Source organism: Garra rufa, chromosome 10 (assembly GCF_049309525.1).
Source record: "Garra rufa chromosome 10, GarRuf1.0, whole genome shotgun sequence".
Taxonomy (NCBI): Eukaryota; Metazoa; Chordata; class Actinopteri; order Cypriniformes; family Cyprinidae; genus Garra; species Garra rufa.
The window spans coordinates 20,652,044-20,674,067 of NC_133370.1; the positions used below are offsets into that span (position 1 = coordinate 20,652,044).

At 34.4% G+C, this 22,024-nt stretch overlaps 1 protein-coding gene across 1 annotated transcript; it reads left to right on the forward strand.

Annotated features, from left to right (window-relative positions):
* The first annotated feature begins 893 nt into the window (after positions 1 to 893).
* Positions 894 to 20,276, forward strand: LOC141344516 (uncharacterized). Its single transcript, XM_073849395.1, has 8 exons — positions 894 to 1,056; positions 2,676 to 2,845; positions 8,271 to 8,423; positions 8,525 to 8,629; positions 11,399 to 11,453; positions 18,831 to 18,897; positions 19,590 to 19,701; positions 19,802 to 20,276. Exons 1-8 carry the CDS (start codon positions 925 to 927, stop codon positions 20,274 to 20,276), a joined length of 1,269 nt encoding a protein of 422 aa, XP_073705496.1. The 5' UTR covers positions 894 to 924.
* Positions 20,277 to 22,024: the final 1,748 nt, after the last annotated feature.

Here is a 22,024-nt window from a genome sequence, read left to right on the forward strand (position 1 = left end):
GTATAGGCTATTATACATTATTTTAAAGTTAATGCTTCAACAAATATTACATTTTCATGGAAATCCATCACAAAATGGGTCTGAATGGGTTAATAAAGATCACTATCACGAATCCAGCAGCCAATCATTTGAGTGCGCTAGCTTGTCTCCATAGGAACGGGAATGTTTACGCTGATACAGGAAGCTACGATTGTTCTGGTGAGTATCCGCTTCTTCTAAAACTAATGTATATGCTTCCACAAATGTGTGCCATCGTAAATTTTACTCAAATCACAATTGTTTCATTATCTTAAATGTTTAAAGCAACCAAATATTAGTTTAACGTTTTATTGCAAATGTTCATTAATCAAGTCATGTTTACGAATTATGTTTATTTATCATGCGCTTTTCCTTTGTAACGTTACAGTGTATCAGAACATTTTAAACGTATGTAGTATATTTATTTATACAGTCGAACCAAAAATTATTCAGACAGCAGATATAATTTTAGGACGCTATAGGTAAGTGAGGATAACAAAATAAAGTAAACTGTTTTGTAACATACCTTTCTATCAAAAGTTATCTGACATTATCAATATTTTTTTAACTATTGAGTTTTTGTCATATTGTACTACCATTTTTCATAATAAAATATGTGAATAAATCGTGAATAAACGGTGATAATGTGAGAAATAATAAAGATGTCTGAATAAATTTTGGTTTGACTGTAATTCATTTGTGATTATCAAGATGAATTTTTTCTGACACATATCTTTAACATTTCTCACATTAACAGTTTATTCGCTTTAGTTTAGAAAATGGTAATAAAATATGTTAAATGTGTTATATATATATTAATTTCCAGCTGTTTTCCTTAGGGTATGGACACACCAAATGCCCGCCAGTGATGAGATTTTTGTGCTCAGCTCTGGAAGTAGCAGCCTCATGGACAATTTCCAACGCCAACAATCTGTGTGGAATTTAGTGAAGGAAAATGTTCCCTGCTCTGAGCTTTTGGAGATCCGAGCTGTACTTGGAGAGACGCTGATTGATGCATACACAGAGTTATATTCAGAGGTAAATAAGCCATATTTATGCACCACACTGTCTAGAAAGACACAACAGAAGGTCTTGGTGGAAGTTTGTGCGCTAGGCATATAATTTAAAAAATAACTGCAAGGCCAAGTCTACATAATTCATGTCGTCACCTTTTGATGTTTAATACAGAACCTACATTTTCCCTTTGAAAGGCAAGTGGAAACATCCCTTGAGGTGGTGGCAACATATTTTTATTTATTTATTTAAGTTAGATTAGGTTTGGTAGGGGGTAGGCGAACATAATAAAATATACATCTTTTTGTGTGTTTTTCTAAGTCTATGCTCTTTTAAAAGACCTCAGAGAGCTTTGCAAATAGTTTAGATAATGTTAGGCCTGTACAATTATATAATATGCGTTTGTGTTTTATAATTTTATGCACTGAATTAGAAAAAGTCTCCATGGGCAAGTATGCAGTGATGTGTAACTCTAAACCGGTTTTGAATTACAGTTCCCGAGAGTGCATTATCTCGCAGAGCCTAAGTGCATGGAATGCAAACCTTACTTGTTTCAGATCCCACTCTTTTACAAACTGCAAACGCTCTCACATATGCAGACAGCGATGTGCATATGGAAATAGTGGGTGGAAACTTGTCTATGGAAGACGTATGCGATTCCTCCTTCTTCTGAACATTAAATAGGATTTATGACCTTCTGTTTAAAACCCCCTCTGGACACAGCAGATAAGGACTTCTGAATGTGTGTTCAAGGGAATTTTATAGCTAAAAAAATTCAACAAAAATAATAATAGTGATCATGATAATGAATTGTCTGAGCAAATGCAACCAAGGGCCAAGGGTGTTTGGTAGTAAACAGTTTTTACATTTTTCTCAGGTCAACCTCTTTTGAATTCCAATGATGTTTATACCCACTAATATGATGCAAAACAAAGAACACAACTAGGAATCTGGTTTCTCTGTCAATTTTCCTCCCTCCCTGTCTCTCTTTTGTCTCAGAGCTTATCCCTGAGAACATTTATTCACTGAAAAGATGAAAGTCAATAAACAAGAAAAGAAAAATGTTCTCTTGTCTCAAAGTTTGCATTAGCTCACCTACATTTCAGAAAGGTCTCTCTGGTGGCTGTGCACATCACAAAGCTGCAATGGAAATAAGAAGAAGCTGGCCTGTGTTCAGCAGAGTTATTTAGGCTTGAAGTTGGTTTCATGCAGGCACAGCAGGATCGGAATTCTCAGAGAGCTGGTTTTACTCTGCCTTGCATTGCCTTCGACAAGCTTTGAAGTGTATTTTCAGAGTCCGAGGGAAACTTGAAAGTCCCAAGACAGGTGTGGAGATTGGTAATAGAGTGCAGACATTGTTTGCCAGTGCCGTGACAGGCTTTCATTTCCCACTCTGGCTTTTCACCTCGCGTGGGGCGTTTGTGAGAATAACACATGGATTTTCTCTGAAATTTCCAGTTGCGTACGCACATTTCTCTTCAACTCAGCAGAGATTAGAGACACTTGTGATGGGATGTTAACCAACTGGCTGCATTTCTGTAGTTGTACAACAGCTTGTAACAGGGATTTGGAAAGTGCATTTCCTACAAAGCTGAGCCAAACAGCGTTCTCCTGTAACACTTACCTCTGCTGACCTGTTCTAGGTGGAGATGTGGGAGAAGATTTGGCAGGAGCTCCGGTGCTCAGAGAAGGGCAACAGGCCAGAAGCCCCCATGTTCCCTCTGGCTGACCCCCCAGCTGTTAAAGAGTTGCTAAAAGCAGAGATTCAGTTGCTGTTGCTCACGCTGAGAGAGAAAGCCGCCAGACAGGGCAGGTGAGGAAAATACAGCGTTATAACATTACTGATGATACTCTACTGTTACACCAACAGGCATTAAGCCTGAAAAATAAACAGATATCTATTAAAGGTAACAAAATTAACATTAGCTATTGTGAGACTTTTAACCTCTATCAATCTATCATATAACTATCATAGCATATAATTGTTGACAAGCCAATATTAATTCTATACTATTTTATATAAAGTAAAATATTAAACTATTTCTTTATCTATCTATTTATACACTACCAGTCAAAAGTTTTTGAACAGTACTTTTTTTAAAGTCTCTTCTGCTCACTGAGTCTGCGTTTATTTGATCAATAGCACAGCAAAAACAGTAACACTTTAAAATATTTGTACTATTTAAAATAATGTTTTCTATTTAAATATATTTTCAAATGTAATTTATTCCCGTGATTTCAAAGCTGAATTTTTAGCATCATTACTCCAGTCATATGATTCTTCAGAAATCATTATAATATAATGATTTGCTCCTCCAAAAATATTTATTAATTTTTATTATTATGTTGAAAACAGCTGAGTAGATTTTTTTCAGGTTTCTTTGATTAATACGTTCTTTGAATAAAAAGTTCAGAAGAACAACGTTTATCTGAAATAGAAATCTTTTGTAACATTATAAATGTTGTTATCATCATTTTTGATCAATTTTGAGCATCCTTACTAAATAAAAGTAGTAATTTCTATAATTTCTTTAAATTACATTGACTCCAAGCTTTTGAATGGTATTGTGAAAAATGTTACACATATTTTTTTTTATTTTAGATAAATGCTGATCTTTGGATCTTTCTATTTATTAAAGAATCCTGAAAAAATGTTTTAAATATTGATAAACATTCTAATATAAAATGTTTCTTGAACAGCAAATTAGCATATTACAGTGATTTCTGAAGGATCATGTGACACTGAAGACTGGAGTATGACACAAAAAAAATAACATAAACATTTTAAAATATATTCAAATAGAAAACAGTTATTTTAAATAGTAAAAAAAAATCTAAATTGTACTGTTTTGCTGTTCTTTGGGTCAAGCTTTTTAAAAACTTCTTTAAAAACATTAAAAATCTTGCTGTTAAAAAACTTTTGACTGGTAGTATAGTAATCTAATAAAACTGTGAAAACTAAAATTAATTAATTTAAATTTAAATTCAAGCATTAAAATTGTTATAATATGGCGTATAACAAATTAATATTTTTATATATAATCTTTATATTCAATAAAGATTTTTCAACAATGTTAATCAATTATTTGTTTTTTTAGACCACTGGATGATTGGTAATCCAAAAAGAAAAAAGAAAAAAGAAATGAGCGTTCACAATTTAATATCCAATATCAACAGATACTGATCAATTTTAAAAATCTATCAAAAACCAAAAAAATGTTAAGTCTAATTTGTAGTCATTTTTAAAACTAACATTTTTACTACTAACTAATAGATTCCTAATAAAATATTCCATTTGAAGATCTACAACTCACTGTTAAGTCTCCTCTACAGATCCTATGTTATAATTCCTTTCCCTCAAATGACAAATGAATGTTCCGACCTTAATAAAGACCCCAAGTATTCTTTTCAGCGTAATGGGGGTGAGTTCATAGGTCAGGGCTTTGCTTTTGTAAAGTAACTTTGCTTTAAAGAATGCTTGCTGATAAATCATTGACTTTTAAAGCTAGAGAGCAGGCACAGGAGCACATCACAAAAGAACTGTTTTAGTAAAATGAAGTGAATCAGTTACGTCAACAGCAAAGACTATGCATGGTTTGTTTGACAGGTGATGTTCTGTTTGCCTTTAAATTTGTAGCAATTTATGATTGCATTTCAATTTGTTGCCTAGTGACTTCTCTTTCTAAGGCTTCTTTGTTACGACACAGGCTTTTTGTGGCTCCCTGTCTAATATAACAATGCACTGGGAAGAAGATATTTACAGGTACCAGTCAGGCAGGAGAGACAATCTTCTCTCAGCAACCAGCTAGACAGTGGAAAGAATGTCTACACAAGATCTTCTTTTGAAAGGTTTTTAATGTATCACTGAGAAGACATTATTTCACAAATAAGATCGTTTGCGTGGATTTCATGGGTTAACAATTTACTTTATTCTCGGCTGAGCCTGTAGATCACAGTTTGTGCTGATTTATTCTTCTTATAGTCTCTCTTTTCAGCCATGGCTTATCAGGAGCAGGTGTTTGGCAAGAACCAGTACAGTCCAACAGAGAAAACACTTTAATTCATTCTCAAATTGCTGAAACAAATTGGCTCCGTCACCCGGAAACAAATGTTGCATATGAGCAGTGGGGTGTAAACTTCAATTTCCAGTTTCAGCTTCTGTTTGTGACGTCATTTAGCTGTTGATCTGCTTTGAGAACAAATCTGGATTACTTCCCTTTCATATTGCTCCAGGTTTAGAGATTTCCCGCCACCTGATGCCGGCCAAAGCAGGAAAACGTTGACTCAATGGTGTTTTAATGCCTTAACATGGGCAAGAAAGCTTTTGAAAGGAATTGATTTAATGGATCTAGTTAGCGCCACTTTTTTTCCTCTCTCTGCCGACAGCCTCCCCTCCCTCCTGTGTGGTCTAAGTCCTTGTCTGCGTGATTTGTTGTGGCTGTATGGAGTCAAGCTGCACCTGTTTCTTTATGCTAGGCCTCCGTTCAATGGCATTGAAAGAGAACCTTAGTTCATGTGTGAACTGCGAGCGGCTGAGACTTTAAAAGCCGACCAAAGGAGGGTTCTTAAATCTCTAGAGACTGATACCACAACAATCAGCGCAGGAAGGCTGGAAAGAGAAAGTTGTGTGCACTGCGTATTTCACATGTAGGTAATTTATCAGCACAGATGGAGGGGCGTTTTGAAAAGGCCTCTTTTTTATTTCGATACACTGAGGGATTTTTCTCTTTTTGATGTGCCGGCTCCTCTGTGCCATCTTTGTTGGCAGGAGTGGGTCTCCTCCCTCCTCTGTGAACACCGCTAAGCTGCTTACTGATCTGGGCCCACAATGTATCCTCTGTTCCTGTCAGTACATCCCCTCTGTACGAGCAGAGCAGAGATGGAGACGCATTCAGTGAGAGATGCTTGTTAACGTCTTCTGCATCTTTTCATCAGTCTACAAAAGTCCCACAAACATGTAAACTGTATCCTGAAAGAAGAAAGCGGGGAAGATGTGAGCAGGAGTGGGCCAAAAAAGTGATACACAGCTTTACGGTCTGAATAATGACTGTGAGTGAGAAAGGACCATCTGCTTGCTGCATCTTTGTTGTATTTCTGGCTATTCAGATGTTTTCCTGTAATATAGCTCTTCTGCCTCATATGTTTGTAGTAATAGTTTAAAAGGAAGTCCCTGTTGTTTATAAAGGAAGGCGAAACTGAAGCTGTCTGTCTGCAATTGTCAGCAGATTTAAGCTTCGATTAAGATGTGTTTATTTAATGCACTTCTAAATGCAAACCTTTGTGTTTAGTTTACAATAACACTTTAAAGTGGACTGTAACATCAAGTCCAAGCTTGATTTGTGGTTAGAAAATTTGGCTGAGGATAAAAAGGCTTTCGCTCCCTTGTTGTTTGTTGCCTTCATCCTCTCTCATGCACTCAGCAAGGCTGTTTTAATATTACAGCAAGGACTGAGAGAGCTATTTTGTTTCTCACTCAAAATATTGACATTCTGTTCTTATTATTTGAGTGTTTAAACCTTTTACAACAATGACTGTATGATTTTGAAATCCATCTTTTCACACTGCAACAATTGCAAAGGGTTCAAACAGATGCTCCAGAATCCAAAAAAGATGTATTAAGAGCCAGGGGTGTAAACTTTTGAAAATAATTAATTATTTTGTCTAAATATCATATTTTTTCATTCAGTACTGCCCTTCAGAAGATACAGAAGATTCCTAGAAGACAAAATAAGTTTAAATTGACCTGATCTTCATATTCAAAAAGTTTTCACCGCCAGGCTCTTAATGCGTTGTTTTTCCTTCCATATTATACATAGCAAGAATTTGTACAATAAATACTCTTTTTATAATGTTTACTCTATTATAATATTCTAAAAATTTACTTATTAACTTATTAAAGAACAACAATTCTTTAACATTGAAAATAATATAAAAATGTATCTTCCGAACCAAACCATCATATTAGATGATTAGAATGATAAAACAGAAAACAGTTATTTAAAATTGTAATAATATTTCGCAATGTTGCTGTTTTTACTGTTTTTGATCAAATAGCTACCCAAACTTCAAAGGGTAGTATATTTCTCTTCATTTATTATTTCTTCAGGCATTTTACCCAAAACTCTTTTCTTATAATAGTGTGCTTTCACTTCTATTTAATGTAATGTAGTACTTTTTAAGGACCAGAGGCCAAAGTTTATTATATGTGGTATGAATTGCCTGACTTTTATCAAAGTTCAATAACAGTCTTAGTGTTTTGTATGGACCTATAGGGTCTTGAATAAATAATGTTGTGTCTTCCAAGAAATTCTGAAGTGTTTTAAGTAAAACAGCTTGCTAAATCAGTGTTTTCCAACTTTGTGTTGACAGCACATGTCGCTACAGGCACCCCTATACACTCTTAAAAATAAAGGTTCCAAAAGGATGTTTTTGCAGTGATACCATAGAAGAACGGATTTTGGTTCCCCAAAGAACCTTTCAGTGAACAGTTCTTAGAAGAACCATTTTGAAGAAGATTTTAAAAAGCTAAGGACCTTTTTTGACTGTAAAGAACCTTTTCTGAATTTGAAAGGTTCCATGGATGTTTAAGGTTCGTCATAGAACCATTAATGCCAATAAAGAACCTTTATTTTTAGGAGTGTAGCTGCATTAATAAGGCTTAAGTACCCCATAATTGATGCCAAACCAGAAATGTTTTACTCGTAATTGATATTATTCCGGATATAATTTAGCATCTTTGTTCATTTTTATTGCACTCTTAAACAAGAAAAAAAATTATACTGTGAAGAAAGAAACTCTCCAAATAGCTTCACTGTTTAATGAGACACCTGAGCTATTTTGCCTTTCACAGCACATTTATGAATTAAATCCAATTAAAGGGTTAGTTTACCCAAAAATAAAAATTCTGTCATTAATTAGTTACCCTTATGTCATTCCAAACACGTAAGACCTTTGTTTATCTTCAGAACACAAATTAAGATATTTTTTATCTCTAAAAATCTGAGCGCTTTGCAGGGTCTTTGCAGGGTCAGAAAGCCCTTCATCAAAAATATCTTAATTTGTGTTCCGAAGATGAATAAAGGTCTTATGGGTTTGAGAACAACATGAGGGTAAGTAATTAATGACAGAATTTAAATTTTTTGGGTGAACTGTGGTAGATGTTCACAGTGCTAGCACTGTTGACTTTCACCATTCTGGAATTCTCACTCTCAGTAAATGTGTCTACATGTGTGTCTCAGGGATGAAGAGGAGGTCATGGCGCAGTACAATCCTAGTGTGGTGAGGTACGCCCTGGGCAGCAGTAGCACACAGAGACAAGGGAGTCCAGGCAGCTGGTGTGAAATGAAATCACCTTCCAGACCCCTGTCAAGTCTGAGCGAGACTAGAAGCAGGTCAGTGTTTCAGAAATATATATCTGTGGCTGTACCTCTACATGAATAATATTGATTATATTGATTGGGTTAGTAAGTATTGAATAATACTATTTTTTCAGGTCAGCCTCCAGCCTCTCATCTCACTCCAGCTGTGAAGAAGAAATCAAGGCCTTAAGACACAAGTTAAACATCAAGCATATAGATGAGGTTGTGACCCATCTCAGGTGAGGGCTTGTGGTCTCCAGTGAGTGAGTGAACTCCATCCTTGCACCCTTAAAAGAAACTGAGGGAAGGGGCACTATTCAAAGGTGAAAATTTTAAGATACATGAAAGTGCAACCTGGTTTCAAAACAAAAACGTACCTGTGGGAACTTTTTCGCAAGATGTGAAATACGTACCAGTACATATCACTGCAGTTTCCAACAGAAATGAACATAGAGGCAGTAAAACAGCTAACACTTGTATTTGTTTTCATACACAGTTATAATTACAGCTCCATATGTTTCGCTTTCCGGACGTAACAAGCTTGCTCGGATTGCTCAGCCGGCACGGAATTGGACTTAGGATGCGGAATCCTTAGGTACAAATCCCTTGAAAAACACGACTCAAAGAGCTGAAAGATGAGAGACTGAAAAACAAGCTTAAACTGTGTGGTAGGTTTAGGTGTAGTGCAAATAGACATCTCTGTTGGAAACTGCAGCGATATGTACTTACTGGTTCTCACAGGCATGTTTTTGCCATGAGACCATGTTGTGAAAGTGAGGAACTGAATCACTTTATGAAGTGATCACATCAAGGAAGTCATTTTGCTATCTTGTTGTCTTTGGTGGTGCATACTCATTGTGTATATTTGACATAAGTCAATCAGTCTGGACAGCTGTGCACCCTTCAGAGAGCTCACTTCAAGTTGGTCTTCCCTTTGGAGTGATTAGGGCACAGTCATGCTCACTTTTAAATGGAGAGAAAATGCTATTATATATTACTGAGGACTGCTTTGAGCGCATTATGAAAACTATGAACAACACAGTAAAATGTCAGACCTAATTCCATGCATACAACAAATGCAATTACTTTTTTATCAAGCAGATAATATTGGAATCATTTGTTTACACCCGGGGCCATGTACATAATGTAATGACTTTTTAGCCAGCAAGATTGTCCGTTTGCAGTTTGATCCTGTTGTGCAGTGAAGTTAATATTGTGGAACACACACTCCTCAGGCTAGAATTCTTCCTTCTTTGCTCAACATGTGCTCATGCTGACTGTGGATGCAGACCAGACACGCTCCTTCTTGTGCAAACATGCTGTTGTGAGGATAGAGTGTTGGATTGCCTCACCGTCCTTGCTTTTTGCCTCTTTTTAAGACTGCTCATACTCACACACACCTTCATCTAGGATTATATTACCTACTGCTGGTTCTAAATCGATGTCTACATTTTGATTTTGAGTTGTTTGTATGCTCATACATATTTGGTAACACTTGACTGAACTAGTTTCTCTGGTATCGCTGTTCTTCAGAAAAATCTTTTAGGTCCCACTTTTTTTTTTCAGCATTTTTTGGATATTTGAACCCTTTCCAACATGGCTGTATAATTTTGAGATCATTTTTTTCATACTGAGGACAACTGAGGAGCTCATATGCAACTATTACAGAAGGTTCAAATGCTCAATGATGCTCTAGATTAGAAGGAGAAACGATGGCAGAGCCAGGGGGTGAAAACTTTTGAACAGAATGAAGATGTGTACATTTTTCTTATTTTGCCTAAATATCTTTTTTTTTTTTTCATTTAGTGCCACCTTTCAGAAGATATTACATGTTTCCCAGAAGACAAAATAAGTCAAATTTACCCTGATCTTCAAATTCAAAAAGTTTTCACCCCACGGCTGTTAACGCATCATTTTTCTGAAGCATCAGTGAGCAACTGAACCTTTTGTAATAGTTGCATATGTCCCTCAGTTGTCCAGTTGTTTTACTAAACAACAACAAGCAAAAAAAAAAAACACAGCTGTGGATAATTCAGGTCACAACGCAGTATTAAGAATCAAGCGTATGTAAACTTTTGAACGTCGTCATTTTTATAAATTCAGCTATTATTTTATTTGGTGGACTCTGTGTCAACGTCTTTTTGTTAAATATCTTATTCAGGTCAGTACTAAATAAAAAATAACATGCAAATAATTAACATTTTGCACATTCTGCAAACTTTTGACTCAGCTTTTAATTACTAATTCTTGCAAGGGAAGGGACCCTATTGAAATTCCTCTCTCACTTTCTTCTTAAGCCCGTCTCTTTTAGTTTAACCTTCCAGAACTCTTCCCTTCTACCCTTCAGACCTCTTGCTCACCCCTTTACCGCTCTCTCTTCTCTACCTCCCATCCTCTCCTTCTCCGCCATGCATGTGTAGTCCTCCACCCAGCCAAGAGGAATGCAAACAGTAAGTCCTGCTCAGCAGGGCAGCAGGGTATTGAGATAGAGGGAGGGGAAGTGAAGCAAGCAGGCCGATCTATCCCTCGATCAGAAAAAAAGACCTCATTGTGAGCAAATGAATCCCAGACCCCGACATATGTAAAATTCCTTGGCCTTAAAAGAAAAGTGAAGGGAATTTAAGTGACTACAGTGGTTATGTAACAGAGAAGAAGTAGGCCGGTTTTCGCTTCCCCACTGATCTGGAAAAGAGTTCATGGTGCAGCTCAAATAAAAACTATTTTTACTTATTTAACTTGTTTAAGGTAATTCAGCATGTCATGTTTTGTACGAAGTACAGTACTTAAATGAGAAGCAGTCCCCTATTTCTTGGCAGTCCATAATGGCATAGAATGTAGATGGTTATTTATGGTTGCCATTATGAACATATCTGTAATTTTGTTTTAGTACCACTAACAAAATTATGGCTTTTTTGTTTGTTTTATATGTATTTTTTCCTTAAAGTCTGTTGATTCAGAATACATATAGGCTTGATCCTTTATAAAAGAAAGTCTTATTTGATTGACAGGTCAGTTATAACTGAAGAATCTGAAGCACTGAAAAGAGACGTGCAGGTCTTGCAGGTAAGGACTCATTTTGCCAATAAACACTGGTTTTGATTGGATTTAATAACATGTTTTGAATCTGCATCGGGAGGGTGGAGGAATACTCTGTGCTCTGAGCAATTTTTTTTTTTTTTTTTTTTTTTTTTTTTTGCATAGACCAAACTCCATTATAGTTAAAGTATTGAACTTTTTTCTTTTGTGGTTTCTACATAGAAAAAAAGAAACAAAATGTATGGCTTTCAGTGTATGTATGGTGATTGATCAGATTTCACTTCTGAGCTGCTCCATTTTCTTTATTGCGAAAGAAGTGCTGCAAGACATAAAAACAAAAATACTACATAAAAGTAGTGCAGATCATATTTCATTATTATGGTAGTTCTCCAAACCCAACTCTGGAACTGCTTTTACTGATTAAACAAACTGCTTAATAACAGTTTTTAATTATCACAGTTTGGTGCAACTTTGTATATTGACTCTCCTCAAGTTTCTGCCTTTGGGAATGAGAAAACTGCCCTTATGTTTGCTTGTATTTTAATTAAGAGGGAAAAATGTAACACTTTACATTAGAGTGTACACGTTACTATAGTACTACTACAGTAATCTATTTTTTTTTTTATTTCCTGAGGAAAGTGAGTACAATAAATGTTGCTACAGTGTTTGTTGGGATCAGTGTTATTGTAGTATCATTTATATACTATTATAGTTTTTAATACTATTTTGAATTAGCTTTTTTCATATTTTCAGTCTTCATTTTAATTTTAGTTAAGCATTCAGTAATTTTATTATTTGCTTTTTTTTAAAATAATTTAGCCTAAACTTATTTTATTTTCAGTTTTAGTTTCAGTAATTTTAGCATTTTAATTTAAATTAATTTTATTTTACTTAGTTTTCGTATGTTTAGGCGTATACAAAATTATTTTTTATAGGTCATTTATTTTAGTTTTATAAGCACTCTCCAAGTTTCAGTGACTGGCTTTCATATATGACTTATGATTATCCGTCTGTTTTGTTTCTCAGAGAAAAAAAGTTAGAATTGTGAGAAATAAACTCGGAATTGCGAAAAAAAAAAGTGTGAATTGCAAGATAAAAACTTGCATTTGTAAAAAAAAGTCTGAATTGCGAGTTTTTCTGTCACAAGTTCATATCCTGCTATTCAGACTTTTTAACTCACTATTGTAAGTTAATATCACGCATTTTTGAGAAAAAACTCAGAATTACATGTTTATATCTAGCAATTCGGACTTTAAAACTTGCAATTGCGAGTTCATATCTCACAATCAGAGAAAAAAAATCAGAATTGCGAAATGTAAACTTGTAACTGCGAGAAAAAAGTCTGAATTGTAAAATAAAAAGTCACAATTACCTTTTTTATTTTTTATTCAGTGGTGAAACGGGCTTCCATAGTCATATTTCTAAATTATAATTTCTTCCTGCAAATGAACCACTAGACCAGAATTATTTTGTTTGATTTAAAATTTTCTGTCCATTTATCGTCTGACAAGTCAAAATTGTTCAAATGGTCCAATCATTTCTAGGTTTCAACACGATTTGAGTCACGATATCAGTCATGTTTCCATGTTATGTCATGTTTTGAGTTTTTATTATATTAGAGAATTTAGTCTGTTCCCTAAGCAATTACAATGAAAATATCTACTAATAACATGTAATTATGTACAGAACCACTAAGTACCTACTTCTATAACTGCACAGTATGAACACTAATGTAAAGTGTGAAATAAAGAACAGTTGTTCCTTTTGATGTGTTACATGAAGCTGGGAAATGGATAATCATGCATCAGCTACCATCATACAAGCATATGTTTTTCATAATAGATCATAGAGCATTTCTAGTATATCTGAAAACTCATATTATGTTAAACTAGCTTCTTAAGATCTAGAGATGATTGGTGCAGGAAGCTAAACACTGATCTCCTCTTAATCAGCCAGAGGAACTTCAGGTTTTTTCTGTACCACATGTCATCAAAATTTCAGTTTCTTTTCTGCAGAAGTACAGGGCTCAGCCACAGATGTGAGGAGCTCTCAGTGCCAAGTAAATAGGAGTCCCTTTTGTTTCTGTTTAACACACACATGCACACTATTTAAGCATTCTGTCTGGAGGACTGAACACATACAGTTGACATGCTGTACAAATCCAGTCCAGCATTGTGAAATCTCATCCTGCTGTATAACAGTACTACTAATAACAGTACATTAAGCCTCACATATGTTCTGATTGGCTGACATTACATCATGTCACACAGCAGTTTCACGTTCAGGGTGGACAGACAAATTACTTCTTGCTGGAAACTTGTCTTATCAAACTGGGCTGCTCTTGAGGTTCACATAAATCGACAGAAACATTATTGACTGCCAAACCAGGGCAATAGTATTCCCTCTGGACTGGAATGTGTACTGTCACGTACCATTACATTTGATGCTGAAGAAATTAAACAGTTCCTCTGGCATACATAGTTTATTCTAATTAGATGATTGGTCTTTGGGGAGAAGTCAATTTAATATGAACACTATTAGTCTGAATATTAGTCAAGAAGTTAATGTTTGATTTTGACCAGTTATTTTCAACCAGGGGCCTGGGGCCCACTAGGGGGACTCAGCATGAAAAGAGCCACATGATGGCTTTAAATTCTCACAATTCTGTCTTTTTTTCTCTATAACTCTCTATAACAACTGTGAGTTATAACGTCTGACTCACAAATTCACAATTGTGACTTTTCTCACAATTGCGAGTTCTTCAGAATTACGAGAAAAATAATTGCAAGACACAAACTCGCATTTATGAGAGAAAAAAAGTCAGAATTGCTAGTTATTAAATCAGAATTGTGAGATATAAACTCGGAACTGCAAGAAAAAAGCCAGAATTGCAAGATACAAACTCGTATTTGTGAGAAAAAAAGTCAGAATTGCAAGAAATAAACTAAGATATAAAAAAGTCAGAATTGCGAGAATAATGTTAGAATTCCAAGATACAAACTCGCATTAGAAAAAAATGTTAGAATTGCAAGTTACAAAGTCAGAATTGCAAACTCACATTTGTGAGAAAAAAGTTACATTTACTAAAATAAAGTTAAAATTGCAAGATAAAAACCTGCATTTATGAGAAAAAAAAGGCAGAATTGCAAGATATAAACTCGGAATTGCAAGAAAAAAATTACAAATTGCAAGTCACAAACTCACATTTGTAAGAAAAAACGTCAGAATTGCAATATACAAACCCACATTTATGAGAAAAAAGTCAGAACTGCAAGATATAAACTTAGAATTGCCAAAAAAAAAAAAAAAAAAAAATCAGAATGTGAGAGAAAAAGTCAGAATTGGGAGTTATAAAGAATTGTGAGATATCAACTGGGAATTGTGACAAAAAAGTCAGAATTGCAAGATACAAACTCGCATTTGTAAAAAAAATGTCAAAATTGGGGAAAAAAAGATAGAATTGCAAGTTATAAAGTCAGAATTGTGAGGTAAAAACTCTGAATTGTGAGATAAAAGTAAGAATTGCAAGATACAAACTCGCATTTGTAGGACAAAATGTCAGAATTGGGAAAGAAAAAAAAAATATTTTTGTGAAAAAAGTAAGAATTCCAAGATACAACTTGCATTTATGGGGGGGGAAAATCTTAATTGCAAGATATAAACTCGGAATTGCAAGAAAAAAGTCAGAATCGCGAGATAAAAACTCGCATTTGTGAGGAAAAAAGTCAGAACTGAGCGATATAAACTCGAATTGCAGGGGGAAAAGGTCAGAATTGTAAGAAAAAATAATTGCAAGATACGAAAAAAAAGTCTGAATTGCAAGATACAAACTCACGTTACAAGAAAAAATGGCGAGTTATAAAGTCACAATTGTGAGATATAAACTTGGAATTGGGAGAAAAAAGTCAGAATTGCAAGATAAAACTTGCATTTGTGAAGAAAGAAAATCAGAAATTTGAGATAAAAACATTTCAAGTCAGACTCACTAGATACAAACTTGGATTTGTGAGAAAACTCCAAATTGCGAGTTTTTATCTTGCAAGTTTATATCCCGCTATTCTGACTTTATATCTCAAAACTGTGAGTTTATATCAAGCAATTCTGAGAAAAAAAAAACTTTATTTCTCAGAATTGAGAGTTTGAAATTTGTACTTTATAACTCACAATTGCGAGTGGAAAAGTCAGAATTGCTAGATGTAAACTTGGGAAAAAAGTCTGAATTGTGAGATACAATACATACTCATAAAAAAAAAGTCTGAATTGTGAGATACAATACATACTCATACATAACTCATAATTCATAATTTCTTCCTGCAACAAGAACCATTAGACCAAGGTTTCCATAAATGGAACTTGGATAAATGAGGGAATTTTTAAAGTGTGATAGAATAATTTTGTTTTGTTAGTTATGTCAGACTCTAAAATATTTTATTCAGTTTCTATTTTTGAGCAAAATTATTATTAAACATAATCATGATGACTAGAAAATTAAAATGTAAAAAAAAACCTTTTATGAATAAATTGATTATACCAAGTGTAAACTCTGAAAAGTTTTAATTTATTAAAAGTTTTAATTTATTGAATCTTCCAGAATTATAAAAATTGTGAAATTAATTTGTTTTTGTTAATATTTGTAACATGTTTACATATTTACCACAGCAGTATTTTTTTTAAATAGTTTTTACATTTTTCCATTCAAAGAAAATATACTTTTTTTAATTAAAAAAATAAATAAAGTTTGTTTATTTAATTTCAGTCTTTGTATTACTTCAATATCAAATGCCTTGGCAACTAGCTGAAACAAAATGTTTCTTTATGTTTTATTTCAGTTATGTTTATTTCAAGTAATAAAATTGTTTTAATTAGCAACAATAACCCTGTTCCCCAGACATCTGCTCAGCTGACTCTTGGCCATCCTGAGTGTGTAGGAAGTATGGCAGTGGGCGTCCTACCTCTCTCTCCTCTTAGATTTCAGTGACCGGCCTCATAACTGTAGCTTTGGTATTTCTTTTCCAGCTGGATTGTAGGGTTACTGCCGCTGCCCACAGACCACAGACTAAAATGAATAGTCTCCTATAGGCTGGCAGTGAGGGTGCTCTCCTCAAAGAGCTGAGCTCTGTTTGTTTTTGTTTCATTTAAAAAGATGAGTGCATAATGCATGTGCTGAACAGTAAGCATGACTCTACATGATATAGCAGTGACTCAGAGCAAATAAACCGAGGCAGCAGGCAGAGTGGTGTAATAATAGTAGGCCGCTGCCATATAACATGTGGGCTAATGGAGATTCATGGTTTGCAGCGAAAGCATGTGGTTTGGAGTCCAGTTTTAAGAGCTCAGTCTCAGTGCAACAGTGCTGTGGAATCATTTAGTGCAGTGTGAGCTCTGGATCTGCTTCAACCACACACTTTTATAATGAAGCCTGAAAGACAAAACCATTTCATGGTAAATTTGTCACTTTTTCCATTCTGAATCTGATTAATCTTTTTTTTTAATCTGTAAAGCAATTTGACCATTCAGTCTTATTCATTCTGATTGAATTGTCAGTCATAATAGCAAACAGATGCATTTTCATGAAAAAAAATTGTGCATTTCAAAAGTCACAGAAACTCTAGAACATTTTGTGCTTTCATGTTTTAATCAAACAAATATGTCAACAATTACTGATGCAATACACTACTGTTCAAAGTTTGGAGTCAACAAGATTAGTTTTTAAAGATGCTCACAGAGGCTTCATTTATTTGACCAAAAATACAGTAAAAACAGTAATAATGTGAAATATTGTTTCACTTTTAAATGACTGTTTTGTCTTTGACTGTTTTCTATTTTGATATATTTTAAAATGTCATTTATTCCTGTGTTTGCAAAGCTGAATTTTTAGCAGCCATTATTCCAGTCTTCAGTGATCCTTTAGAAATCATTCTAATAACATTTCTTATCATCAGTGTTGAAAATAGTTTAGCTGCTTACTATTTTTTAAATGTTTCTAGGCTTCTTTTGATCAATTTTAATGCGTCATTGCTGAATGAAAATGTTAATTTCTTTAAAATAACAACAACTAAAAATAGTAACCTCAAAATTTTGTGTTTTGTATGTTAGCCCGTTTCTGCCACTGAATAAAAAATTTAAAAAAGGTTATTGTGACTTCTTTTCTCACAGTTCCAGTTTTTTTCTCAGAATTGTGTGACATAAACTCACAATTTTGAGAAATAAAGTCAGAATTGTAAGATAAAAATTCACAATTCTGACTTTTTTTCTCGCAAATGTGAGTTTATGTCTCACAATTCTGACTTTTTTTCTCGCAAATGTGAGTTTATGTCTCACAATTCTGACTTTTTTTTCCGCAATTCTGCCTTTTTTCTTAGAATTGTGAGATATAAACTTGCAATTGCGAATTATGAAGTCCAATTTTGAGGGGAAAAAAGACTGATATGTCTCACAATTCTGACTTAACTCGCAATTCTGACTTTTTTTTCTTAGAATTGTGTGATATAAACTCAATTGTGAGTTATAAAGTCTGAATTGGGAGATAGAAACGCAATATTTTTTCTCATAATTGAGTGATATAAACTCACACTTGTGAGAAATAAAGTTAAGAATTGTGAGATAAAAATTTGTGATTCTGACTTTGTTCTCGCAAATACGAGTTTAAATCTCAATTCTGACTTAGATTGCAGTTCTTTTTTCCTCAGAATTGCATGATATAGTCACAATTGTAAGTTATAAAGTGAGAATTGCAAGAAATAAAGTCAAAATTGTATCGCAATTCTAGCTTTTTCCCTGTAAATACGAGTTTATTACGAGTTTTTTTTTTAGAATTGTGTGATATAAACCCACAATTGTGAGTTATAGCCATAATTACAAGATATAAACTTGCAGTTCTTTTTTTTGTAATTGTGTCATATAAACTCACAATTGCAAGAAATAAAGTCAGAATTGTAAGATAAAAATTCACTATTCAAACTCTTTCTTGCAAATGTGAGTTTATATCTCACAATTCTGACTCTTTCCTTGCAATTCTGCCTTTTTATTTAGAATTATGAGATATAAACTTGCAATTTCGAATTATGAAGTCCAATTCTGATTTAAGTCGCAATTCTGAGAAAAACTCTGTCACAATTGTGAGATAAAAAGAAAAAGACAAAATTGTGTTTATATCTTGCATGTTGGCAATTTTATTTCTCAGAATTGTGAGTTTATATCTCTCTCTTTTTTTTTGAGATTTTTTTTTAGAAGTTTTTTTTCAAGAGGTCAGACTCACTAAAAACCAGCATGGCCAGGCTGGGAGACCTTGGCTTGCTGGCAAACCAAGGCCAGCCAACTCTGCCTTAAAACTTGGTGAAATAAATAACGGTATCACAGTGGGAGCTGAAATCCTTTGACTTGTTTTGATGTGTTTTATCACAGGAAAATCTTGAGACTGAGAGAGCCAGTGCTCAGACACAACCTGTATCTCCTGAACCCACCCTAGCAGGTATGTGGTTATTAATCCTGACAAAGGGATTCGGTTTTCATGCAATTCTGTCTGAGACAAAATCCTTCAGACAGACTGGACTAAAACAAGACATTGCATAGTTCTGAGCAGTAGTCGTTTCTAATGTTTCTAATAATTCTAACATTACATCATAATGACCATTAAATCATCTCCTAAATCTTTTAATGTTTTCAGATGCAAAGTGGCCTTTTGAATTGTGTATCACCACCATCTAGTGGTTCACAACTGAAACACTTTTTCTTTCGTGTGTGTGTGTGTGTGTGTGTGTGTGTGTGTGTGTGTGTGTGTGTGTGTGTGTGTGTGTGTGTGTGTGTGTGTGTGTGTTTTAACTCTTGGGGCTGATGAAAAACTGTCAGCAAGTGTATGATGTGCAGTTTCTTTTAATAGCATAAACAAAAAACAAAACAGTAAAGAAGATAAATCAGTGATTCAGCAATCTTAAAGAAAAAGTGTTATACTACCACATGTCAGTGAGCAAGATTGCAATCTTCAATCTACAAAGGTCAATCTTCTAAGACCAGAATGCTTTTAAATGGAAGTAATAAAGCAGAATTTTCTCTGCCTCCCAATTCTTTTAATAGAAAGTAATCTTTCCCAAGGTGATCATGAAAAAGATTTGAGGCAGAGCAGACTACCTATCAATAATTTCTGTTTTCTCTGTTGGTTTTCAGAGCTCAAAGAAGAACGGAGAGTCATTCAGAGGGATCTGAACGACCAGAGTTTAATAAGCAGCTCCCACAACACAAATAATAAGACCACTAGAAACCCACAAATCCATGCAAGGTCAAGTCAGCTTTCTAGAATAAGTGTTTGTATTTGCCTGAGATAAATGTCTTAAGCATATATATATATATATATATATTTTTTTTTTTTTCTTCTATAGGGAGACACACAAACCTGCTCTCTCTGCAAATGAGTTGGAAAGGCTGAATCCATTAAACTCAACTGTTTCCTATTTGAAGCCATGTCCGCCCAGAGACCCAAACCACATCCAGAGTGATCCACCACTAATGAGCTCCTCAGGTGCTGAATCCACGCTTCGAAATTCTGCTTTGGATCATGGGGACAGAGAGCACAAGTACAGAGGAAATTCACTAAGAGCTTCAGCCTTCAAACTGGTTCCAGCAGCCTCAGTTAAAGCATCCGGATCTGTAAAAGACTTCTTCCTAAAGATGGAGGTAACTAAAAATAGTGACCTAGTCTGTCTCCAGCCCGCTCCTCCTGCAGTGCAGAGAACAGCCAGCAGGGGGCAGAGGGGGAGCAGACACCCATGTCTTCCTCAGGCTGAAGGCCTGCTCAGCTCAGCTTTAGCTGTACCCAGAGTGATAAAACACAAACCACAAGCTGCTGATCTTTAAAATAAACTTTATTTACCATTTCAAATTCAACAGTTTACAGCTGACAAGACTAAGACAATTTCAATGCTGTTTGGCCCTAAAATTGAAAAGACACGGTTAGATATGTTTGATAAACTACTGAGCTCATGTCATTGTGCTTGTCATTCTACTTCAGTTTTATATTGCCATGAGCACAGAAGTACACATACACTATTGTAAAGACATTGCTTCTTTTAGGATGCAGGATATGGGAGAAAAAGGGTTTCTTTTTTTTGTTCCGCATTTTCTGTTGCTTTCAAACACATGTATTTTTAAAGTGCCGGGACAACATGAAAATACATGACACTGTTTGGAACAAACATTTCATTAACCAAAAGAATTCACAGTTTCAATTGAGATATGCTTATTCTGTTTATAGTTAGAATTAATACAGCAACAAAACTGTGCACAATGGATATTTCCATCTTGGACCCAGAGGTATTTGTGCGCGTATGTTCCACCAGATTCTAGACACAGCCGTCACAATTACATTTACACTACACTGCAAAAAAAAAGGCTTACCTTTTGTCTTGTTTCAAGTCAAAATATCTAAAAATTCTTAAATTAAGATGAATTTACTAGATAAGCAAAATGCACTTAACTTAGTTTTTCCCCCTGGAAACAAGTCAAATTATCTGCCAGTGGGGTAAGTAAAATATTCTTAAAACAAGAGTTTTTTTTACTTACCCCACTGGCAGATCATTTTACTTATTACACTGTAAAAGTTTTCACCAGTTTCAACTTAAAAACTTAAGTTTAGCAGCTGCCTTAAGATTTTAAGTTAGATCAACTTAAGTCATTTAAACTCACAAGTTATATCAACTCATTTTATTGTAATAAGTTAAAATGACTTGTAGTTTTAAGCTGATTTAACTTAAAAACGGAGGTTTTTAAGTTGAATCTGGTGAAAACTTTTTACAGTGTACTTATGTGGGGTTTTTTTTTTCACTGGAAACAAGACTACAAATCTAACGTAATTTTGCTTATCTAGTAAATGCATCTTAATTTAAGAATTTTCAGATATTTTGACTAAAAAAAGGCAAAAATACTAAGTAAGAAAAGCCTTTTTTTTGCACTATAAGAAATAGTAAAAAATAGTTTGAGAGGCCAAATTAGGAGCAACGTCCACTTATAAGTGTTCGGTTCTTCTTAGAAACATATTTGAATCATTTCAAATCATATTCAAAGATTAGCATACATGTTGAAACATTCTTTCCAGGTGATCAAATGTGCTTTCTCTGTTTCTTTTTACATTGTGCATAATGAAACTGCATTACAGGTCGACAGAAATGTTCTTAAAGGGTTTTCAGCACTACAAATACAATACTGAGATGAAGATAATAACATTGTTGGCTTTAGACTGTGTCCTTCTTCATCAATACACGATTTCTATTTGACCAGATGCTGCTGTAAAAAGCATTCCTGTATTTTTCAAGTTTCAGTCCAAAGCCTTAGTTTGGAAATGCGTTTGAGATCAGCTGGTTTGAAGAGGTTTAGGGAAAACATAAAAAATAAAATAAATGTAGTGTCACTGAAACATTACTATAACTGATGATAAAATATAGTTTTAGTACTATAAAAATAAAAAGGAAAAATCTCTTACAAAGGTAGATTCTGTTTGTTAAATGGCAAAAACAGGTAATTACATACTGATTAAAATTACATAATATCAATAGCATGAACTAGGTTTGACTCAGCAGTTGAACGTTCACTACACAGAACACTCTGTA